Source organism: Barbus barbus (assembly GCF_936440315.1).
Source record: "Barbus barbus genome assembly, chromosome: 33".
Classification (NCBI taxonomy): Eukaryota; Metazoa; Chordata; class Actinopteri; order Cypriniformes; family Cyprinidae; genus Barbus; species Barbus barbus.
The window spans coordinates 9,738,905-9,762,457 of record NC_136761.1 but is presented as its reverse complement, the minus strand read 5'-3'; the positions used below and the strand labels follow the sequence as shown (position 1 = coordinate 9,762,457).

The following is a 23,553-nucleotide window of genomic DNA, read 5'->3' as shown; positions in this document are numbered from 1 at the left end:
AAATATATCATAAAGAATACACTGTACTTTATGATATAATAGTAATAGTCTATATACTCTACTATATATATATATATATATATATATATATATATATATAGTATTTTCCACCATAATTTGCAAATTAATTCTTTAAAAATACTACAATGTGATTTCCTGGATTCTGTCTCTCATAGTTGAAGTGTACCTATGATGAAAATTACAGGCCTCTCTCATCTTTTTAAGTGGGAGAACTTGCACAATTGGTGGCTGACTAAATACTTTTTTATACTGTATACGTATACAGCTTGATTTTTTTTTTTTTCTTTTGTTGGGGATTAAATGTGACCTACCTGTGAGATTCACTTTTAAAGGAATGCCTTTAAAAAAACAAGACAAGAATGTGCCTGGTTTCAATGTCTGTACTCCAGATCAGGTCTGATATTCTTCCTCTGTGCAGAATGAAGTGCCACACCTGGTGGGAGAGATCTACCAGAACTTCTTTGTGGAGAGCAGGGAGATCCCGGTGGAGAAGGCTCTTTATAAAGAGATCCAGCAGACGCTGGTGGGGAACAAGGGTACAGACGTGTTCCACAGGATCCAGGGAGATGTGTACGAGACCATGAAGGAGCGCTATTACCCATCCTTCCTGGTGAGCGACCTGTACGAGCGGCTCATTAAACGAGAGGAGCAAAGGAGCAGCTCACAGTCCAGCAGCGAGGAGAAAGACGATGCTGTGAGTTTAACACGACATGAGTCTGGTTACTACATCCACACACTCCATCACCATTTTCTATGACTTTTCTCTCGTATTTCTGTGCGTTTAGGGTCCGGTGATGGAAGGAGGGGACGTGGCCCTGGATGAAGGGAGCAAAGGCATCAACGAACAGGCCAGTTACGCCGCAACCAAACTACACCAGCTGTACGAGAGGCTGGAGTACAAACGCCAAGCCCTGGGCTCCATCCAGAACGCACCGCGACCTGATAAAAAGGTAAATCCAGAATTATTGCCCCATTGATGTGAAATATTATCCTTTTATATGAAATAATAATAAATAAATTCAGATTGATCATTTTTTGTGCATCAGATCTGTGATTGGCCAGTGCATCCATGTGATCAATAGACACGTTTGTGATTGGTTACAACTAATTGATTTGAATGTTCAACTGTTGAATGTTGAATGTTTTTTTTTTTTACAAAAACACATTTTAAATTAAACTTTCATTGTGCAGCCTTAATATGTTTTGTTGTTGTTGTCTATAAATGAGAATATTTTGAATGTAACGACACATACACTAGGGTTCAAAAGTTGAAGATTTTTAAATATAAAAAAAAGTCTCTTATGTTCACCAAGGCTGCATTTATTTGATCAAACATACAGTAAAAACAGTAATATTGTGAAATATTATTAGAATTTAAAAGAACTGTTTTCTATTTGAATATATTTTAAAAAGTAATTTATTCCTGTGATGCAAAGCTGTATTTTCAGCATCATTACTCCAGTCTTCAGTGTCACATGATCCTTCAGAAATCATTCTAATATGCTGATTTGCTGCTCAAAAAATATTTCTTATTATTATCAGTGTTAAGTAATTTAAAGCATCCTTGCTAAATAAAAGTAATAATTATTTTATAAAAAACAAAATCATGCAAATTTTTGAACAATACTCTATGCAATGTAAAGTTTATCCTGTTTTAATAGGCCATTTGTATCTTGTATCTCTCAAATTAATAGCACTTTATTTTCCATATCTCTTTCATTTGCTAAATTCAATTTCCTAATGAATGTTAAAACAAGGAAGCAGATCTATAAACAGCTGTCTATCAGTGTCGGCACACACATATTGGTATGTCTGTACTAATGCATGTGGAATACTTTCTAGTAGGGAGTCAAAAAGGCCAGTATTTCACAAGCTTTTTTTTCTTCCTGTTATCAGTAGTGCTGACTCGGTTCAGTCAGTGAGGTCAAACCAGCTGCGGTCTGAATATAAGCGGCTAACCCAGCCATGATGAAAAAATTGGTGTGAACTTACCACACATTACAACTGTAGACTGGTGTAGATGAAGCCAGACTGATAAATGTTGTCAGAATGACCAGTTTCCAATTAGAATTTTTTTTATTTTTTTAGAATGCATTGATTTTAGTTTAGTTTTATTTTGTGCTATACTAGACACTGCTTACAGATACACTACTGTTCAAAGTTTGGGGCCAGGAAGATTTTTTTGAAAGAAATCAATACTCTTATTCAGCAAGGATGAATTAAATTGATGATAAAAATAATACGAAAAGTAGAAAAATATTAAGCAGCACAACTGTTTCAACATTGATAACAATAAGAAATATTTCTTTTGATTTCTGAAAGATCATTTTAACATGTATTCACATAGAAAACAGTTATTTCAAATTTTAATAATATTTCACATATTTACTTTGTTTTCAAATAAATGCATCCTTGGTGAACATAAGAGACTTTGAAAAACATTTAAAAACCCCATACTTCTGAACAGTAATGTACCCAAGATAAAAAGCAATAACTTCAAGCAGTATTTACATAATTTATCACTATTAATGGCATCGACTACTGAAATTTTGGAGTTCATACAGTCTTGCTGTGTGTGTGGTTTGATTTAATCCATTAGTTGAGACAGGAATCGATTTCTCTCTGAAATGATCTTGTGTACTCTGAGGGTCTCTTTATGCCTGTGCTGGCAGAGATCTCAAGGGCAGCGTTTCCATTCTCCTGTCAGATGAAGCACGAGTCAGGGTCCGAGACCTGCTCTGGAACTCATGAAAATGCCTTTCTTGTAGATTGTGTCACTACTGAAGGAGGAAATCTGCACCATGGAGAAGGAGCACAGTGACCTCCAGCTGCACATTTCACGGACGGATTGCTGGTGCGAGAACCTGGGCACCTGGAGAGCCGTCGTTAGTACTGCAGAGGTCAGTCCTGAATACAGTGCAAGAAAACATAACTCAAGATTAGCTCAAGCATCTGTGACATAATGGCGGTTAACTGTTGTTATTTTAGTATAATTCAAATACTATTATAAATATTTTTTGGATCTTTATTTTTCTATTTTCTATTTTTATTTTAAATTGTCTTACTAATTCTGTAATTTTGTTGTAATTTTTTTTTGTTTATTGTTTTTCAGTAGTATTTTTTCATTCATCAGTCTGTTTAGTTTTTATTCATTTTTATTTTATTTGATAAAATAAATTTATTTTTAAAAATATTAAATTTTATTCCAGTTGTCAAACGATTAATTGCGATTAATCACATCCAAAATAAAAGTTTTGGTTTACATAATATATGCGTGTGTGTATATATATATATATATATATATATATATATATATATATATATATATATATATATATATATATATATATATATATATATATATATATATATATATATATATATATATATATATATACAAACACATGCATGTATATATTTAAGAAAATTATGTTGATAAATTATGTATATTTATATATAATAAAATTATAATAATATAAATTTATATACATGTAAATATTTTCAAAATATATACTGTATGTGTGTGAATATATACATAATAAATAAACACAGTGCACATACATATATCATGTAAACAAAAACTTTTATTTTGGATGCGATTAATCGCGATTAATCGTTTGACAGCACTAATTCCAGTTACGTTCTTTTTGTTCATATATATTTTATTTTATTTCAGTTATAAATAAATTAAATACATTTTAACTGAAATAAGTTAGTTTTTTTTATTTATATTTTATTTTATTTCAGTTAACATTTATTTTATTTCAAGTAATAAAAAATGTATGAATTTATAATTTTATATTTATATTTATTATTTTATAATTTTAGTTTAGTTAATGGTAAAAACTCTGCAGTTAACACAATAAAAATATTTTGGAAAAGGAAAAAAAGGAAATTAATCTTGTCCATCAGTAAAAAAAGATAAAAGAAAATATACAATAAAATATAATATAAAAGAAAAGAAATGCAGTAAAAATACACTTGAAAATATAGCCACAAGTGTTAGCATGAGACTAGTGTGACAGACATGCTTTCTAAACTTGTCTATGTAAAGTTATATCTGATCTTTCACTGTCATGACCAAGACAAGCTGGTAAATCTGGTAATCCTGGAAAACCTGGTAATTCATACCAGAAAGGGACATGATGTAACTTTTGGTAAAGTGCTGTTTACACACTGTTCACTGCAATCACAGGAACTACATTAGTAACACAGAGTACTTCCACTTTAAAAGATCAAACAAATCCTTAATCCACATTAACAGTGTTTTCACACATTCTGACTTCACTCTGACAATCAGTTGTTACATTGAGTTCTGTGATCGCACAGCAGCATATTGTAATCACTTGCCTGATTGTCTGTGGTGTTTTATTTGGCTCTCACAACATTCTTTCCTTAAAGCAACAGTGATTCATTTCCTGTGTGTTTGACTCTTTTACAAACACAGTCATACGTAGATCATACGCAGTCCTGCTGTCCTCCTTAATCATCCGTCATTCCGTCTGTTTAACTTCACAGAGAGCCACCAACTCAATATAGTCACAGTAATAAAGGTGTTAGTGCTCTTAGAGGAATTTCCCAGATTATTTTGAAGCCATGCAATAGATCTGTATAGCGTGTCAAAAACGAAAGCAGACTGACAGAGTCACTGAAATCAGAATTAATGCAACATATTTTGAAATGTGTTAAAATGGATTGCAACCACAAATGAAATTTGAAAACTATTTTCGTCATTTAAAATCATTTTTGGTGAAAAATAAAGAAACTTACTCTAATCTGTTCATCTGTGTTTTTATATATGTAACATGTAGAGCTACTGTATCCATTTTATTCTGATCACCTGCATGTTTAAAACTCCTCTGGCCTTTAAAAAGATGCATATGTGTCATTTTTCTTCTTTTCACTCTTTTTAATTACCCTTCATCGTTCTGTGTAAGTAAACAAGAGCCCCATCAATAATTTCCACTCTCTTTCCTGGAGCTCTGATATGTAACGGCACACCATTTGCAGATTTCTGCTCAGGAGTGAGTCATTCATATATTAGCAATTTATCTGGTAATTGACTACAAAATGACACACAGCTTTTTAAATCAGTTGCTTCATGTGGTTTCAGCTGAAGTGAAGCTGCCATTGTTTTCATGTCGTCTCAGTTCTGAGCAGAATCAGATGCTTTACAGTGGGCAAATGATTTTATTCTAGCCAAATCGAATCTTTTACCTCAAAGATTTTGCTCAAATATCTGTTGAATGAGCAAATTGTAAATGTTAAAATGTTAAAAACATGAATCAGATTTATTTTATTTTATTTCTGTTTTATTTTATTTCAATTCTGTTTTCATTTCATTTCATGTCGATTCGTTTTGCATTTTATTTCAATTCTATTTTAATTTTATTTCCATCCTATTTTAATTTCATTTTTTTATTTTAATTCTATTTTCATTTCAGTTCTATTTTCATTTAGTTTTATTTCAATTCCTTTTTTTAAATTCTATTTTCATTTTATTTAATTTACTTTCAATTCTATTTTTATTTTCTTTCCATCCTATTTTAATTTCATTTTTTATTCTATTTTCATTTCAGTTCTATTTCCATTTAGTTTTATTTCAATTCATTTTTTTTATTCTATTTTCATTTTATTTAATTACAATTCTATTTTTATTTTATTTCCATCCTATTTTAATTTCATTTTTTATTTTAATTCTATTTTAATTTCAGTTCTATTTTCATTTAGTTTTATTTCAATTAAAAAAAATTCCAATTCTATTTTCATTTTATTTAATTTCAATTATATTTTTATTTTATTTCCATCCTATTTTAATTTCTTTTTTTTTTTCATTTTAATTCTATTTTCATTTCAGTTCTACTTTCATTTAGTTTTATTTAAATTCATTTTTTTTTCAATTCTATTTTCATTTCATTTAATTACAATTCTATTTTATTTTAATCGCTACACAACGTGAATCAGAGTGACTGTTAAAATCAGTATGTGTATCTCGTAGGCCTCTGAGGAGAATGGAGAGCAGATGGCGTATTACTTTGTCTCCGTGAGCCTTTCTGAAGATGACGACTGCAAGAACAACCGCTGGACCGTCACCAGGAAGCTCAGCGAGTTTCAGGCTTTGCACAGGAAGCTGACGGAGGTACAACTGATATTTACAGTACGCTGCCACACCTCTGATGTGTGATATCCTGTGCTGGCTTAGTGTTTCAAATACCACTGATCTGTGACGGCCCTCTGCTGCAGCCATATTCAAGCTGCTGTGGCAATGAATGAATTGTTGTACATTATTAGTTCCAATACAGATTATATATGACAGAACATAAAACCACAGACTGATGTTTTTTACCCATCGTTCATCTTTCTTTCTGTTTGTCTTTTGCAGTGTTTTCCGTCACTCAAGAAAGTCCAGCTTCCCTCACTTAGTAAACTGCCATTCAAATCAATCGACCAAAAATTCCTTGACAAATCCAAAAACCAACTCAGCACGTTTTTACAGGTGAGTCTTTCCCAGTCTCATTGAGGAATGTGCTATTAAAAACAATCATTGACTCCAGTCTTCAGTGTCACATAATCCTTCAGAAATCATTCCAATATGTTGATTTATTATCAGTGCTGTTCTTTTAACCTTCTATTCATAAAATAAAATCCTTAACAAAATGTCACGTTCCAAAAAAAACTGCAAATCCCTTTTGAAAAAACAGCATATGCTGGTATAGGTATGTTTTGAAGCATGGGATGCTGGTTTGAGCTGGTTTAATGGTCCGACCAGCTTAAGACCAGCATAAACCAGCATCACAGCTTCAAAACATACCAAACTAGCATATGCTGTTTTTTTCAACAACACTGATAATAAATCAATATATTAGAATGATTGCTGAAGGATCATATGACTCTGAAAACTGGAGTAACAGCTGATAAAGATTCAGATTTGCATCACTGAATTAAATTATATTTTAAAGTATATTAATTGTTATTAATTATGTATTATTTATATATGTATATAACCTCTGACATGGAGAAGAGAGAAATCTCCTCACAAGACCGCTACAGAACATCTGAACATAACAAAATAAATGCATATGATGGATCTTCTTCCGTCTGTTCCGCAAAATGTAAACAAATGTGGCCTTTATTTCTGCAAGCGTAAATATTGTGAAAATATCAATATTAATTGTGTCTAAGCAAAGGCATTCCTCCTGGAACTAACGCGGGTTTGGCGGGTGTTCATTTCATACTCTGTGACAGCTTATTTAATGAATAAATTCTGGATTGTATTTAATGTATAAGGTACATTTATCTAACTGGTAATGTCATAGTGGTATCGTGTAGTCAGTGCAATCGAATCTATACCTGTGGAACTGACAGCACTGTTCATCTAATAAAGATCTTCATAGCTAGCAAACCATAGCCTTTTCAGATTTGCTTTCACCTGACTGTAAATCCAAAGCCACGTCTTCATCGCTCTTGATGTTCTTAAACTTTCTGTTATCTGAGAGAGAACCGCTTCAGACGACACTGAACGAATCATTCAAACTGATTCACGAACCGATTCACTGGTTTGCCAACAGGTTTGTTCAAGCCTTCGAACAGAATTGACTCAAAAGAATGAATCATTTGCGAATGGGCATCGTTCATTGCCCAGAGAAAAGTAGACGCGCGTTTGGAATAAATTGAAGCATTTTAACTTTATTATTACGTATTGCAATAAGATAAAGTAACGAGAGGAGCGTCGCCCACAGTAACGAAGTAAAAGTACAGTTTTTTCACAAAAAATGTACTTGAGTAAGAGTAAAAGTACCCATTTTAAAATATACTCTAAAAGTATTAGTTACCCAAAAAATTTACTCAAGTAAATGTAACGAAGTAAATGTAACTCGTTACTACCCACCTCTGGTCGTCGCCAGTAGCCTTGTGGTAGCATAGTCTCGCGTAGCCAGACCTCAGACTGCTGGCTGAAGGTCTGGAATGTATCGTAGCTTTCATTGGCCAAGGCCCGCCCATGAGGCCATTTGACCAACATGTCAAACAACCAATCACAGTTCGTTTCGTTTAGCGTCACGTTTCGGGGCGTGGAAATGTCGCCACAATAACAGACCGGTGTTTGAAACTCTCGGATGTGTTTTAAAGATGCTATGCCACGAACTTTAAATATTTCACATACTTTTGAAAATACCGCGTTTATTGACCCTGATAAGCATTCGTCGTCACATTTGTAAACATGACGGCGTTCTTCTTTCGTGAGGGGGTTTGGCGCCATGGCATCTTTGTTTCTCGGCGGACCGAAAATAAACACAACACTCGCGTCTCCCGGAAATCCGGTTTAATTCAACCAGTCAGATGACGACTTCGATATTCCTGAAGTGTTTCCAGAAGTGTGGCATATGCATCAGATGTTTAGACAACGGTCCGTGAGCGTGACGTCTGAGGCTGAGACTAGTGGTAGCACAACTGTGCTCAGTGACCTGAGTTCGATTCCCGTCTTTAGGACCTTTGCCGATCCCGCCCCCCTTTCTCCACCCAATACTTTCCTGTCTGCACTCTGCTGTCCTATCTAATAATAAAGAAAGGCATAACCCAAACCCCCCCCCAAAAAAAAAGTGCAGTCTTTTAGGGGCGCAATATATCAGCAAAATATGTTATCGACTGATACTGGTTTTTTGCACATTCATCCTTATTGCATATTTAATTATTTACATCTATTTTAGGACATATGTCATCGTATAGTACCAGTTAAATGTTTAAATGTTTTCTATAATTTCATGCTTACTATGCTTACTAAAGCTTTTCACTGCGTCAATTTACTTTGAGCCTCTGTCACATTTCAAACCTGTGATTATTTTATAAGTTGATGTACACCAGGAGTGTGTGCTTGTATTTATATGTTTTTGTGTGTATTTCTGGTCTCATTTGATTCAGGGCTGTGATTTTTAAGAAGTGTATTTCTAGATTTGTGAAGTTTTAGTTTGTATGTGTGTGTGTTTCCTCTGTAGAAAGTGTTGACAGATGAGCGCATGTGTCAGAGCGAGGCGCTGTACGCCTTTCTCAGTTCGTCACCAGAGCACCTGAAGGTCATCGACATCCAGAAGAAATCCTCCTTCACCCTCGCATCCTTCCTGGAGAGACTGCCAGGAGACTTCTTCTCACACCAGGAGGTACACACACACACACTGTTGTTTTTATATTAATGTGGACATTCTATAGACCTATATTGTTTTTTACAGATAATTATAAGATATTATGATCGTCTTCACAGAAGACTTGAAAATTATCAAATAAAATCTTGTTTTTTTACAAATGAGGAAGTTTTTGGATGTCCTCAAAATAAAGTTTTATCATATTTATCTCACTTCTAGGTACAAATTTGTCTCACGTGCACACACACACCTGCTGAATTTGTGTAATACATTAAAAAATGAATAAATTTAAACATGTTTAGAGTGAAAATATTGAGTTAAATGAAATGTTGTTTTCCAGAAAAAATGTGTAACCATGCTTATAACAACATACACTTACCTAAGTAGCATAAGATTATTATCTGCTGAAATTTTGTAACATTTTTGTAACAAAACGGGATAAAGTATTTACTTAAAAATAACCCGTTTATTGAATTAATTTTTTTTTTTTTTCATTTGGCCAACAGTTTTTTGTTAGTTTACTCCTCTGTATTTAAAAAAAAATTGGAAATCTATCAAGACCAAATATTGAGTAACATTTTAATATTTTGCATAACATAACTACACGTATTGCTTTACTGGTTTCACTTGCAGATATTTTTCTTGCATTCCAAGTCTAATATCACTTGATTTTAATAAATTTTTCAGGAAACAAGACTTGTGATCGTATGTCATTTAGCTTCTCATGTATATGCAAGTTGATTTAAAATAAGAATGTTTAGAAATTTGTAGTGAAAAACAAGACAAAAAGAAAGTTTCTTTTTTTCTCAATTGAAAACGCAGCAGATTTAGCACAGATGTCAGATCAGATGTGATGAATCTGATTGTGTGTTTCAGGATGAAGGTGAGGATGACAGCGACCTCTCAGACTACGGCGATGAGACGGACGGGAGGAAGGACGCACTGGCTGAGCCCTGCTTCATGCTAATCGGAGAGATCTTTGAACTCCGGGGCAGTGAGTACAACAACACACTGCTCAGATGACTCGTTGTCACCCGCATTGATGCAATGTGTGCAGTCAGACTGTGACGGTGTGAAACGCAACACATCTTTGACCACAGGACAGTGTGACTGACTGATGTTTCTCTAGCTGTAGTGCACAAAACGCAAGTGCACAACACCCAACAAATATTAGCTCATTAAGTCGCACTACTGTATGAAATAAATCTAATTTTTTGAAATGGAACAGTTTATTGAAACTTCAGGCGAAGTATAAAAAAAATACATATTTAAAGAATCCTTTGTTAAATAAAAGTATCAATTTCTTTCTTTCCCTCAAAAAAAAAAAAAAAAGCATTGGTGGAGTCAGATTTGTGTTTTTCTCTCTGCAGTGTTTAAGTGGGTGCGGAAGACACTAATTGCACTAGTTCAGGTCACGTTTGGACGGACTATAAACAAGTAAGCATTAACGAATGGAGGTAATGGAAACTTGCTTACATGAGCACATTGAGTTGATCTTTGTCTCTCGTCCTCTGCAGGCAAATCAGAGACACTGTTAACTGGATCTTCAGTGAGCAGATGTTGGTTTACTACATTAATATATTCCGGGACACGTTTTGGCCCAACGGGAAACTCGCACCTCATAACAAAAGCCGCTCGGAGAGTGAACGCAGAGAAACCAAGGAGAGAGCACAACAGAAGCTTCTAGACAACATCCCAGGTGAGCGCAAATAGGAAATTCCCTTCTCACGGTATATTTTAAAATACACAATATATTTCAGAAACCTACAGTGTAAGAACATTTCCACACAGAGATGACTGGCTGTTTGCTATTCAGGTTTTATGACACTCATAGCGCCAAAATGAATGCATGTGGCTTTATTTTTTGACAACAATACATGAATTCCAGATACTCTAGGGAAATACTGGTTACACTACTTATTTACATTTACATTTACATTTATGCATTTAGCAGATGCTTTTATCCAAAGCGACTTACATTGCATTCAAGTTACAGTTTTTACATTTTATCAGCTCTTGCTTTCCCTGGGAATCGAACCCATGATCTTGGCGTTGCTAGCGCCATGCTCTACCATTTGAGCTACAGGAAAGCCCCTTATTACCTATTTTAGCATTTTTTTAGCATTATTTGTATACCATTTTAGTGGACTAACTTTATGCTTTTGTCTTTTTATTATTATTTTTTTACATTTCTATTTAGCTTTATTTTTATTTCAGTTTTAGTCATTTTAGTATTTCATCTTATTTAATTTCAGTTAGTTGCCAAGGCATTTTTCAATTTTTATAAATTTTATTTATTATTTATTATCTTATTGGTTGTTTTAATTTTAAGGTTTTATTTGATTGATTTTATGTTTTGTTTCAGCTTTATTTCATTTAATGAAAACTATATAAACTTAGACACTGAATAAAAAAATAAATATTTAGCAGTCATTAACAACATTTAAATTTTGAAGCCTCTACCATTTCACTAACTTTATGCTTTTCTGTTATTTTTTATATTTCTATTTAATTTTTATTTTTATTTCAGTTTTAGTCATTTTGATACTTAATCTTGTTTTATTTCAGCTAGTTGCCTAGGCATTTTTCTATTTTTATTAATTTTATTTATTATGTTTTATTATTTTATTTTTCAAGTTTTTTTACATTTTAAGGTTTTATTTGATTGATTTTGTTTTGTTTCAGCTTCATGAAGCTATATGAACTTAGTCATTAAATAATTTAGTAGTCACTAACGACAACTCTACCATTTCAGTTGTTTGTTTCTAGTAACAGAAGTCTTTTTTTTTCTCAAAGTTGGAACCTTGTAATTACGGTAATTCCTGTTGCATTATTATTATTATTATTTATTTACAGCTATTATGATTAGAAACAATTGGTGTGAAAAGGCATGACCATTTGTATTTATAAATATTGTAATATTATAATGTTTGTAAATATAAACATTGTTGAAACCTTTTTTTTAAATCCAAATGAATACAAAAACTAGTGCTGTTCCGATTCAGTCACCCTGGAAAAAGGATTTATTCTGTGCTAAAGTGCGTCGCTGTTAATGTAAAAGGCTTCATTGCTGTGCTTTTTAATTAGAGCGGGACTCTTAAAACACACTCCAGTGAGAGCAATTACACCTGCCTGAGCTCAGAGCGCTTGATAATACGGCTTCACTCTCCAGCTCTCACAGACCCACACTACAGAGACTCACCACAATCAAAACTGCTTTTTAATGAGGAATTCAATCTTTCGTTGGAAAGCTGGACAGCAGAGACTGTGTAATGAGAGCAAAAATGCTGTTTTTTGTTGTTTAGATGCACTTCAGAATCTCGTGGGGCAGCAGAACGCGAGATACGGGATCATCAGGATCTTTAATGCACTGCAGGAGACCAGTGCCAACAGACATCTTCTCTACGTAAGTCACCCAGCGCTCTGTGACTGACCGTTAAACCTGCTCCAGTTTATTTATATTTTAGGCTTTCATTTTCAGTCAGCAGACGTTCTCGTTTCTGCTTTCTGTTGAAATATTCCCATGACACGACAGATTTCCATCTGCCACAGGGAAAGTGGTAGGAATGGACCTGAATGGAGTGTCACTCAAGCTGTTTTCACTGTTCATTTGAAGACAAGATGAAGATTTACTTTACAAATAAATGTCTCTGTGTTGCTAATTCATCAGCACATGTTATTTGGAGTTATTAAGTGTATCTTGTCTTCATTGAATTGCATTGGAACTTTCTTTGCCTCTGAAACAACTAATGTAATAAAGGCCATGTGGGTAGAGAAATTCATCTTAACCCAAAATCTTGTAGCCTGGCATCTTCCACATTTAATTTTGGCGGAAAATAGATTTTTTTTTATATTTTTTTAAGCAGGCTTGGTTTCAGGAAGTGTTTTTCACATTCATTTTATCCATAGGGATTCCTCCAATAAAGGGTTTTAGGCCATGAACCAAAGCAACACTACAAACTTTGATTTATTTGAAAATTGGGAATTAAATTAAAAAAAGTTCCCATTAAATTTAAAGGGAAGTTTACTTGTGTAAGCCAGCTTTTTTATTCTAATTGACTGTGAATACGCTAAATTTTTAAGCTACATTTTGAACTAAATTAAATTTAAATTAACTCTAAATTGTTTTAAAATATGGAGCTTTAACATAGAGGCCTACTATTGCTATGATCCAGTTTTCCAGGCTCATAGTTTTATTAGGTGATGATACTGTAGTGCCATCTAATGGTGGAATGATGATTAATGTATTGATGATTATACACTGTGTGTGCATGAAGCTTTCTCTGTTTCTCCTCAGATCTTGTTGGAGATGCTGCTTAAAGAACTCTATCCTGAGCTGAGCGTGGAGGCCGTACAGGCTTGAACATCCTCACATCACATCAGAGGCTCAGGATGTGTTTCTCTAATGTGCTAGATGGCTGTTTTTTTTGTTTTTTTGTTCTGTTCTATTTCTGAAACACTTGACTCTGTAGTTCTGGATCTAGGAAGCGTCATGAATATGTTTGTGTTTTTATCCGTTAATGGTTTCTCTCTGGTGAGATTGGAGGAACAGACCACACCCACTGCCAGCTGTCATCATCTTCTGCTTTTCTTTCCCTCTTTTGTTTTCTTCTAGGGGATTTTGCTGTGTAATGTGAATAACAGTGGAATGAGTGTTACACATCTGTAAAAAAGAACCCAGACCTCTGTAAACTCCCTACATATTATTGTGACCATTATGAAAGCTTTTAATCGTGCAATATGTCATGTACAGTTATTGTGAAGGTTCTGTTTGTGAAATTATTATTATTATTATTATTATAGAATTTTATTTTTACCAAAATAGACTAGAGCATTTATAAGCAATAAATTGCAAAAGAAGATTTGCCATGTGTTGTGTCTTTATATAATGTGATATTACACATATATAATGTGAGGTACACATTAAAATACAATTCATATTTTAAACTTTAATACAATTTCTTACGGTTTGAGTTTTTTTTTTTTCATTTCACAGCTTAAACATTAATACAGTTTCTTCGATTCAATATCTATTTATTTATTTTACTTATTCAGTTTGCTTATATTGGGTAGGTGTAATTATACCTGTAGACATTTCAAATAAAACATAAAATGTAATTAATATCTTCTTTCTTTATTAATCAAAAATATCTAGTTGGTTTAATTATGTCTGTAAAGATTTCAAAGATAAAAATCTAGAAAAGTATTTCACATCTTTTTCATATCAACTTTATATAGTTTTACAGTTTCAATCACAACATTTATTTATTAATTCATTCGTTCTAGTTAGAAATCCCAAATTAGTGTAATTATATAACATTTTTAAAGAAAAAACACATTTATTATTTATTGAGTTATACTTAAAACTTATCTAGTTTGTGTAATTATATCTGCAAATATTTCAACGACAAAAATATGAAGTATTTTATAAAAAAATGTATGAAACTTTTTTTTTACAGTTTCACTGACTAAATTTATGTATGTTTATTTATTCATTGTTAAAAATATTCATTATGTGTAATTATACCTGTAAATATTTCAAAAGTCCAAAAAAGTAGTCTTATACCGTAGTTGTGACGTACAGAGGAAAAATACTGTTTATTAAAATGGTTTTTTTGAAAATAATGTGTTTTTATGCGTTTTAAATTTAAGATGCAAGCAAAATTTCTCAAAAAATTATCTTGAAATATAAAGATTACATTTCTTAGAAGTTGGCAAGTGCATTTTCAACTCGATTTTTTAAAAAGATTTTCCTTTGAATCGTTCTTATATGGCACTGAAATAATACTAAACATTTTAATTCATCAGCATCCCAAAAAAGCAGCAACAACAAAAAAAAAACCCTGAGTCAGCTATATATCCATCAGTTTCAGTGATGAGATTAAATGAGTGATTTATATCCTGCCATGCACCACGTCCATTTGCAGATCCTTACAGATCTCTGGATCGATCCTGGCAGCCTGATGGAGGAAAAACAAGAAGTCAAACTTAGGTACCACTGGACCTCCAAATGTCCCCCACATATTCTTTTATGCAAGTCCCAAACTTGTCCCACCTTGTTTCTCAGTGCATTTTACAGGTCCAACATCAGAACTGGCATTATAATGGTAAGGTGGTCAATAGTACCTGTGAGAAGTAGGTCTTCGCTCTGTCTCTGTTCTTCAGGACGCCTCGGCCCAGCTGTAGGCAGCGTGCGTAGTAAAACATGGCTATAGCGATGCCCTTCCTGATGTACTCCTCCAGACAGTCCGTGTGCCGCGCTATGGCACTAATGTCCTCGTATCCGCTCACTCTGAGAGTCAAAACAAACCTGTTTTTACCACAGAAAACAGAACGATGTTCTCTTTCAAACATTCATTCGGTATCTCACTATGGGAATCGCCTCAGGCATGTCCAGTCCTGGAACACCAATTACACCACGTCTGTCAGTTGACAGACCAATCACGACTCCCTAATCACTGCATGACGGTCACTACCTCATTCTCATTCTCTTCCCCGTGAAGATCTCTTGGAAGCTATTTTTTCTGTACCCCTTTCTAGGATTAGCTGCTTAACTGTTCTTAGACGAGCCGTCAAGGTACGTCGCCAAACGCGGCTATTTCTGAAAGCGGTAGTTTTTCTCTTCAATGTCACGGTGAAAGTTATTGTTAAGAGACAAACGGGAGAATTAATGTTACGACAAATTCTCTTGTCTGTCTTTTCTAAGCGACACTTAGGTGAGCTTAGCGGCTTGATGGCGAGTGTTAGTTCTGCAAGCGAGGGCGCGAAGGGGAAAGATGCCCTGCTTGTGCTTTTGGAGCTATGATATCAGGCAAGGATTCTCATCCCCTGTGTATTGCATGCCTGGGGGTGAGACATGCTCAAGTGGCACTCGTGAACCCCAAGTTGTTCTGTCCGCACTGTTCCCTTTTCCCATCAAGGGTTCTGGAGAGAAGACAGCGAAACTTTCTATCGATTGGCCGTCGCAGCAGGCAGGCCAGGGTACGGAGAGAGACCTATATGATGGCAAGCGACTGCCGTCACGTGCCCTGGCTGTTAAACAGGTAATTCCTGCTGTCCCTGCGTGCATTTCAGAAATGAAGCGTTTCTGGCACAAACCCTTTTCACACAGGGTTCCTGTGAAAGGGTTCTCCAGATTGGATGTGCACAACATAGGAGCTAGGGATGTAAAATCCCCCTCCTTTTGAGCTGTCAGTGGCACATCATCTTAACCCTAATCGCAAAGCAGCTTTTTCTTCTGCCTCAGCTTCACTGCCAGGACATGCACCACGTCCATTTGCAGATCCTTACAGATCTCTGGATCGATCCTGGCAGCCTGATGGACGAAAAACCAAGAAATCAAACTTAGGTACCACTGGACCTCCAAATGTCCCCCACATCTTCTATTATGCAAGTCCCAAATTTTTCCACCTTGTTTCTCAGTGCATTTTACAGGTCCGACATCAGAACTGGCATTATAATGGTAAGGTGGTCAACAGTACCTGTGAGAAGTAGCTTCCACATTCTATATTTCCACATAGACATCTACCCGGCACATAGAAAATTCCTCAGGTTTGCCTATCAGGGCACAGCCTACGAATTTATGTTCCTTTCGGGCTCTCATTGGCCCCACGAACGTTTTGCAAATGTATAATAATAATAATAATTAATTACATTTATATAGCGCTTTTCTGCTTTTCTAAGCACTCAAAGCGCTCTACATTGTGAGGGGTGGTGTCTCCTCATCCACCACCAGTGTGCAGCATCCACCTGGATGATGCGACGGCAGCCATAGTGGCCAGGATGCCGAGGTCACACCTCTACTCTTTTCGAAAGACATCCTGGGATTTTTAATGACCACAGAGAGTCAGGACCTCAGTTTAACGTCTCATCCGAAAGACGGTGCTTTTTGACAGTATAGTGTCCCCGTCACTATACTGGGGCGTTAGGACTCACACAGAACACCCCCTGCTGGCCTCACTAACGCCTCTTCCAACAGCAACCTAGTTTTCCCAGGAGGTCTCCCATCCAGGTACTGACCAGGCTCAACCCTGCTTAGCTTCAGTGGGCAACCAGTCTTGGGCTACAGGGTGATATGGCTGTTTTTTAAAAGTGGCTCTATCACCACTGAGAACAGCAGGTTTCAGAGTGTCCGCTTTTTTGGATGATCTCCTCCTTTGCTCTCCGTCACGGCAGCAAGTGGAGACAGACACGAAGATGCTTGTGTCTCATTTGAAGAGCTTAGGTTTAAAGATAGACGAGACAAAAAGCTGCCTGGTGCCCACACAGGAAATAGTTTATCTAGGCCTCAGACTGAACTCAGATCAGTATCAAAGTGTCAGTCCCATTTAGACTGTGTTTGCACCTTCTGGGGCTAATGGCCTCAAAAGCCTCGGTTATTCCTTTGGGACTGTTGTGAATGAGAGAATTTCAGAATTGGCCAGCGGCACAACACTTATGTCCAAGACGCCACCTCAACCGTAAAGTGATGGTGTCAGCACTTTGCATGCATGCTCTCCATTACTGGAGAAACCGCTCGTTCCTCGAATCCGGGACTCCGCTGGGGGTAGTTTCCATGAGGAAGGTGATGTAGCAAATTAGCTCAAAGTCAGATGAACATAATTAATCATAACGGGTTGTTATCAATTATATATTCATCTTCAGGAATTAACTGTAGCATTAATAGTACAATAAAATGATTTGTTCGTCCGCAGTATGGACAGTTTTAATCGTCTATTGACTCTAAGGAAAATAATTTCTCTGGCCACGAAAAATAATTTCCTCACTAATATATTGCTCATAGAGCATGTAACAAAACCAGAATGTTAAAGTGACCTCGTTCTGTGAGCCGCAGACATAGACAGCCAAGCGTCAATACATATGGATGTTTATTAAACTACACTACAGGGGAACATGTAACATTGAACTAGACACAAACATACAGAGAGAGAGAGAGAGAGTGCGCGTAATGGCAGGATTTACACATCAGCTAAACACAACCTGTTAGAACCATCAAAGAATCACATCACATTAATTAAAAAGGGGTCGAAGCCTAGAAGCGCATCTAAATAGTTAACAAGCGGTTACTTGCATATTGGTTTTGTTGGTGCTGAGTAAAGTGTCCTGGTGCATGTATAATGCACCAGGACCCTGCCGTGGGACCTGTCTGTGGTCCTTATCTCGTGCACCTTTTGAACCTACAGACAGCAGCGATCTGAAGCTCCTTTAGCTAAATTCCGCATTATTACTGGCTCTTTCAATTGCAAAACGGGTTAGTGAACTTCATGCTTTGTCGGTTCATAACTCCTGTATGCAGTTCGCTATGGGTTACTCGAGAGAGTCTCTCAAAACTAATCCAGCATTTGTGTTTGAGGTGAGCGAGTCAGCTCTAGCCTGTAATCAAGTGGATTTAATGGCTTTTCATCCGCCGCCCTTTTCGTCACCAGAAGAAGAGCGGCTTCAATGTTTGTACCCTGTCCGTGCATTGCGTTGCGTTGCTATGTAAATAGAATGAAAGCACTGCGGAAGAGTAATCAGTTATTTGTCTCATGGGCTGATTCTCACAGGGGTAAACCTATTTCTCATCAGCGCCTGTCACACTGGGTAGTTGAAGCTTTTATATTGGGTTATAACAGCATGGGTCTTAGTCCTCCAGAGGGGCTTAGGGCTCATAGTACCCGAGGGTTGGATACCTTGTGGGCGTTGTTTAAGAGATTTTCAATTCAAGACATTTGTGCAGCGGCGAGCTTTTCAGAATTTACAGGCTGGATGTTACAGAGCCGTCGTTGGCTCATTCCGTCCTAAGTGTGTAAAAAAAACAACAACAAAAAAAAACACTCGTACAGATGTTTTTGTTTTTCATATGTCTCCATTATAATCTGTGAATAGTGGGGGGGCTTGCATTCTTATGTTATCACAAATCACTGAGTTGGCTGACATGCCTGCTTCAGACAGCATATCTGCAATACAGGAGTTGTGTATATCCCATAGTGAGATACCAAATTAATGTTTGAAAGAGGACTTAAGGTTACTCATGTAACCTTGGTTCTCTGATAACATGAGTGAGGCCTCACCACACTTCCCTCCTTGCAGTAGCACGGGGAAGAGATATGCTGATAATGAGGTAGGGACTGTCATGCAGTGATATATATTGGCGAGGTGGGACTCCCGCATCACTGTCGTGATTGGTCTGTCAACTGACAGACGTGGTGTAATTGGTGTTTCCAGGATTGGTCACGCCCGAGGCGATTCCCATAGTGGGATACCTTACTCATGTTATCAGAGAATCAGGGTTACGTGAGTAACCTAAAGTTCTTTACGGTTTCTGCAGGATGTGCTGTACCTCTCTCCCAGGGCGGCTGCTCTGGAGTAGAGCTTCCTGTTGTAGTAGCAGGCCGTCAGGTGACCCTGAGCGTAGACGTTTCCTCTCTCTGCCGCCTCCTTCAGGCAGAACAGGGCAGCGTCGGGGTCCTTCTGCACACCGTGACCATACAGATACATGACGCCCAGAGCGCCCTGAGACTCCAGACTGCCGTTACCACACGCCTCTGAGTGCCACGAGAACGCCTGCCGAACATCAACACACACGATCAGACTGACTGAAGACAGATACATTTAACACCAGTGCTTAGATCTATCTATCTATCTATCTATCTATCTATCTATCTATCTATCTATCTATCTATCTATCTATCTATCTATCTATCTATCTATCTATCTATCTATCTATCTATCTATCTATCTGTCTGTCTATCTCTCTGTCTGTCTGTCTGTCTGTCTGTCAATCTATCTATCTATCAAAAAAGAAGAGCTCTAACACTAGCTTTCTCTATTCTTTTCTATTCTATTGATTTGTTTTCTTTTAATTATATAACAAAAACAAAACAAAAACCTTGCTACATGTATTGCATTAGGCTAACTGAGACTTTTTATAGCACTTGCATATTATTGTTCTTTTTTTGTTGATTCTGATTGCTTCCAATGTCCTCATTTGTAAGTCACTTTGGATAAAAGCATGTGTTAAATGGCTAAAAGTCTATCCATCCAACCATCCATCCATCCATATATCCCATACTATGGAAGTCAACGGGGTCCATCAAGTGTTTGGTTAGTTACACAAAGTCTTCAAAATAGATTTTATGTTCAACAGACACAGAAACTCATACATGTTTGGAACAACTTGACGGTGGGAAATGATGAAATAATTTTTTTTTTCTTAAAAGATGCATTAAATGAACAGTAATGGCCAATGGCAGTTGTTTTAAAAGTGCTTTAGAAATAAAGTTTGTATTTGTAATGACAGTAGGTCAAAAGTGGATGTGAAGGATCATGTGACACTAAAGACTGGAGTAATGATGTTGAAAATTCAGCTTTGCATCTCAGGAATAAATAAAATTTTTAAAAATATTCAAAGAGAAAACATATATTTTAAATTGTAATATATTTCACAATATTAATGGTTTTACTGTATGTTTGGTCAAATAAATGCAGCCTTGTTGAGAATAATAGCTTCTTTTAAAAACATAAAAATCTTTCAAACTTTTTAATGGCAGTTTATATAAAATATTTAATGCTTACTAAATGATTGCTCTATTAAAAATAAATGATAAAAAAGGAAAGATGTAGCTGATGCTCTAGTTAACATCAGATATTTTGGTCTGTGTTATGAATTTTTTCCTAACAAAATGTTGCTTTTGTTAAGTCAATATTACAAGACAGAAAAAAGTAGGAATAAAAAGTTTCTTAAAGTTTAATGTATTATAATTTTATTCTAAATATTACATTTATTATAATTCATTTGTATTATTACTTTTTTTAATTATTTAAATTTATTATAAACCATAATGTATGTTTGTGTACAAGTTTAATGATAGTGTCATTTTATAGGCCAACTTGGATAGGAATTTGCTATGGGTTTTTATTTGATTTATGAGAAGAATAAAGTCTGTGGTTAGCATTATAACCTCCCATTTGTTTACAACATAAATTATACATCGTCATACATCAAACGTGAACTCTGACGCCACTGTGTGCTTTTAATTTTTTTTAAAAATTGCTATATGAGCACTATTGTGGTTCAGATTTAGTGCTGTCAAGCGATTAATCACGATTAATCGTTTGACAGCACTATTCAGATTAATCAAAACTCCTTGTGTGTTTCTAGTTTATCTAGAAGCTTGTTAGCAACTGTTAGAACAAAACATGAAAGTCTCTTCCAGTAAAGCTACTGCAACCACAGACCTTATTTCACTTCTAAATCACAAACCGCTATTCTGGAAACCCATTAGAATTTCCCAAAGGAACCCAATGCTTATTCTCTTCTACATTCCAGCAGCTCTACAGGTCAGTGCTTCAGCTGATGATGCATGATGGTTGTGAGTGATATCAGGACCTTTCTGAGGTCCAGAGTCTCCGGTCTGCAGTAAAACACGCCAAGAGACAACTGCGCTTTCACACAAGCGTTCGGGTTTCCATCATCAGCTGCCAGGAGCCAAAGCCTGCCACAGAAATGTTCATCAAATGTGCTTCACATTTTTATGCAAAGATTTCTTGACATTATATTTTGCTGTGCTTTTTTCTCACCGCTCCGCTTCAGTGCTGGACGCCTCTACACCAAAACCCTCCAGATACGCCCGGCCCAGGTTATACAGGGCTGCGTATCTGATACAGCCCACTTCAGACGAATCCCAGAATGCAACTGTTCTCATGTACTCAATTGCCTTGCTCTGTTAGAGGGTTTCATAAGAAAAAAATCAGTACTGCTTTTATAATGAGATATTGGTAACACTAACATTAACAATGAACATTAATTCTGCAGCATTTATTATTCTTAGTAAATATTAATTTCGACATTTACTAATACAGTTTAAGATCATTGTATTTGTTAACATTAATGAATGCATTGTTAACTTTTTTTTAATTAACTTTAAACTTTAACACAAGTTAATAAATCCTGTAAAATGATATTGCTCATTGTTCAAGGTAGGTAATGCATTAATGTTAACAAATGAGATATTATTGTAAAGTGTTACTGAGATATTAATAGCATTTTGCAGACATTTTGGAAATTTATAACATCTGAAATGCTTATTTTTTTAAATGTTGCATTAAATGTTATTAATAATGATCTATTAACTATATATGTGTGAGATATCATAATAATAGCAATATGGTCCTCACAAGGTCTTCTTTGGTACCAAGGCCATCGTAATATATGACAGCCAGCTGATACAGAGCTCGAGGATCTTCATCTTTAATGCCATCAAAGATGACCTCTGCTTCTGCGTAGCAGCCCTGCAGAACACCAGATTATTCTTGAGATGTAAAAACTATTATGCATCAATATACTGTTTGTCAGTAATGCAGAAAGCAAATTCTTACGTGATCATCATTCTGTCTTTGCATATTGAAACAGAACAAGAGAGAAAGTTTAAGGCATCAGTCACCTCCTCGTAGTGTAACTGTCCCAGGAGGAAGGCAGCTTGTGAATCTCCTCTTTCAGCTTTCTCTTTAAGCAGATGCACTGTCTTCTCCACCGACCCACCAGTAGTCTCTGCTTAAAAAAAAATAAAAAATAAATATATATATATATATATATATACATATGAAGAGTGTATTTGCAAAATGTTCAAAAATCATGTTTTTTTATGTTTTTTTTTTAAAGTTATTTTTACTTAATCAAAATAACCAACTACAGTTTGATTGAGATTATTTGGAATGCACAATGAAAATACTTTTTTTAGAAAATTGTTATATATTTATATATGATATATAAAACAGAAATGCAATGCCATGTTTCTGCTGTTATGGAATGTGTTACATCTCTGATCACCTGATTGCATTGACTCATCTCTAATATCTTGATAAATCTCGTTTATTTCACTGAGAAGCTTTGAGGTTCTGCTTTTCTCCGTGGAGTTCAGTTCACTGCAGTCCATTTCCCTCGACAAACAGAATCTCTAAATCACTTCACTTTTACAGTCAGCAGCACTTTAATAAATTACATACTGCGTTGCTTATTCCGATGGCTCGTGGTTTTCTCCGTCTATAAATTCCTTTACAAATAAAACGCGTTTTTAAAGCGCCATTACAACAAATGTTACCATGACAACCACTGATGACCTCACACTTTTACTTTTCATTCCACGGTTATTTAAATTAGGCTACATAATAATATACGAATAAATTATATAAATATGAAATAATATAAGTTTCGAGAATTAAACCTAATTTTTCTCCCTGTCACCTAATTTGTGAAAAAATAACAGTCTATATATAGCTTCTTACTTTCATTTTATAAGAGACTTTTTATTTTATATAATTATTTATTGTATAAATTATAATACAATTTTATATATTTAAGAACTGTAACGTTACATAGTACGTTTAAATACTATTTAAAATATTTTTCATAGAGTTT

The 23,553-nt window shown here is 35.3% G+C and overlaps 2 protein-coding genes across 4 annotated transcripts in view; one reads left to right on the top strand and one right to left on the bottom strand.

Moving 5' to 3' along the window:
• The window catches only part of snx25 (sorting nexin 25), a 47,873-nt gene extending 33,853 nt beyond the window's left edge, over window positions 1–14,020 (top strand). Inside the window, exons 9-19 of the mRNA XM_079390422.1 lie at window positions 440–715; window positions 807–971; window positions 2,790–2,921; window positions 6,020–6,160; window positions 6,404–6,517; window positions 9,012–9,173; window positions 10,032–10,149; window positions 10,526–10,592; window positions 10,673–10,854; window positions 12,461–12,561; window positions 13,453–14,020. Coding sequence (XP_079246548.1) covers window positions 440–715; window positions 807–971; window positions 2,790–2,921; window positions 6,020–6,160; window positions 6,404–6,517; window positions 9,012–9,173; window positions 10,032–10,149; window positions 10,526–10,592; window positions 10,673–10,854; window positions 12,461–12,561; window positions 13,453–13,518 — 1,524 coding nt within the window. The 3' untranslated portion in view covers window positions 13,519–14,020. The remainder of the gene's footprint in view (window positions 1–439; window positions 716–806; window positions 972–2,789; window positions 2,922–6,019; window positions 6,161–6,403; window positions 6,518–9,011; window positions 9,174–10,031; window positions 10,150–10,525; window positions 10,593–10,672; window positions 10,855–12,460; window positions 12,562–13,452) is intronic.
• On the bottom strand, window positions 14,021–23,258 carry lrp2bp (LRP2 binding protein). Of its 3 annotated transcripts, none has more exons than XM_079390419.1 (8): window positions 22,966–23,258; window positions 22,580–22,689; window positions 22,314–22,427; window positions 21,717–21,859; window positions 21,526–21,631; window positions 19,477–19,700; window positions 15,282–15,447; window positions 14,021–15,115 (listed from the first exon to the last, which is right to left on the bottom strand). In XM_079390419.1, exons 1-8 carry the CDS (start codon window positions 23,069–23,071, stop codon window positions 15,050–15,052), a joined length of 1,035 nt encoding a protein of 344 aa, XP_079246545.1. In that variant the 5' UTR covers window positions 23,072–23,258; the 3' UTR covers window positions 14,021–15,049. The 3 variants fall into 3 exon arrangements, with proteins under 3 accessions (XP_079246545.1, XP_079246546.1, XP_079246547.1); XM_079390420.1 differs by having other exon boundaries at window positions 14,142–15,115; window positions 22,580–22,686; window positions 22,966–23,239; XM_079390421.1 differs by having other exon boundaries at window positions 14,376–15,115; window positions 22,515–22,686; window positions 22,966–23,249.
• Between the last annotated feature and the right edge of the window lie 295 nt (window positions 23,259–23,553).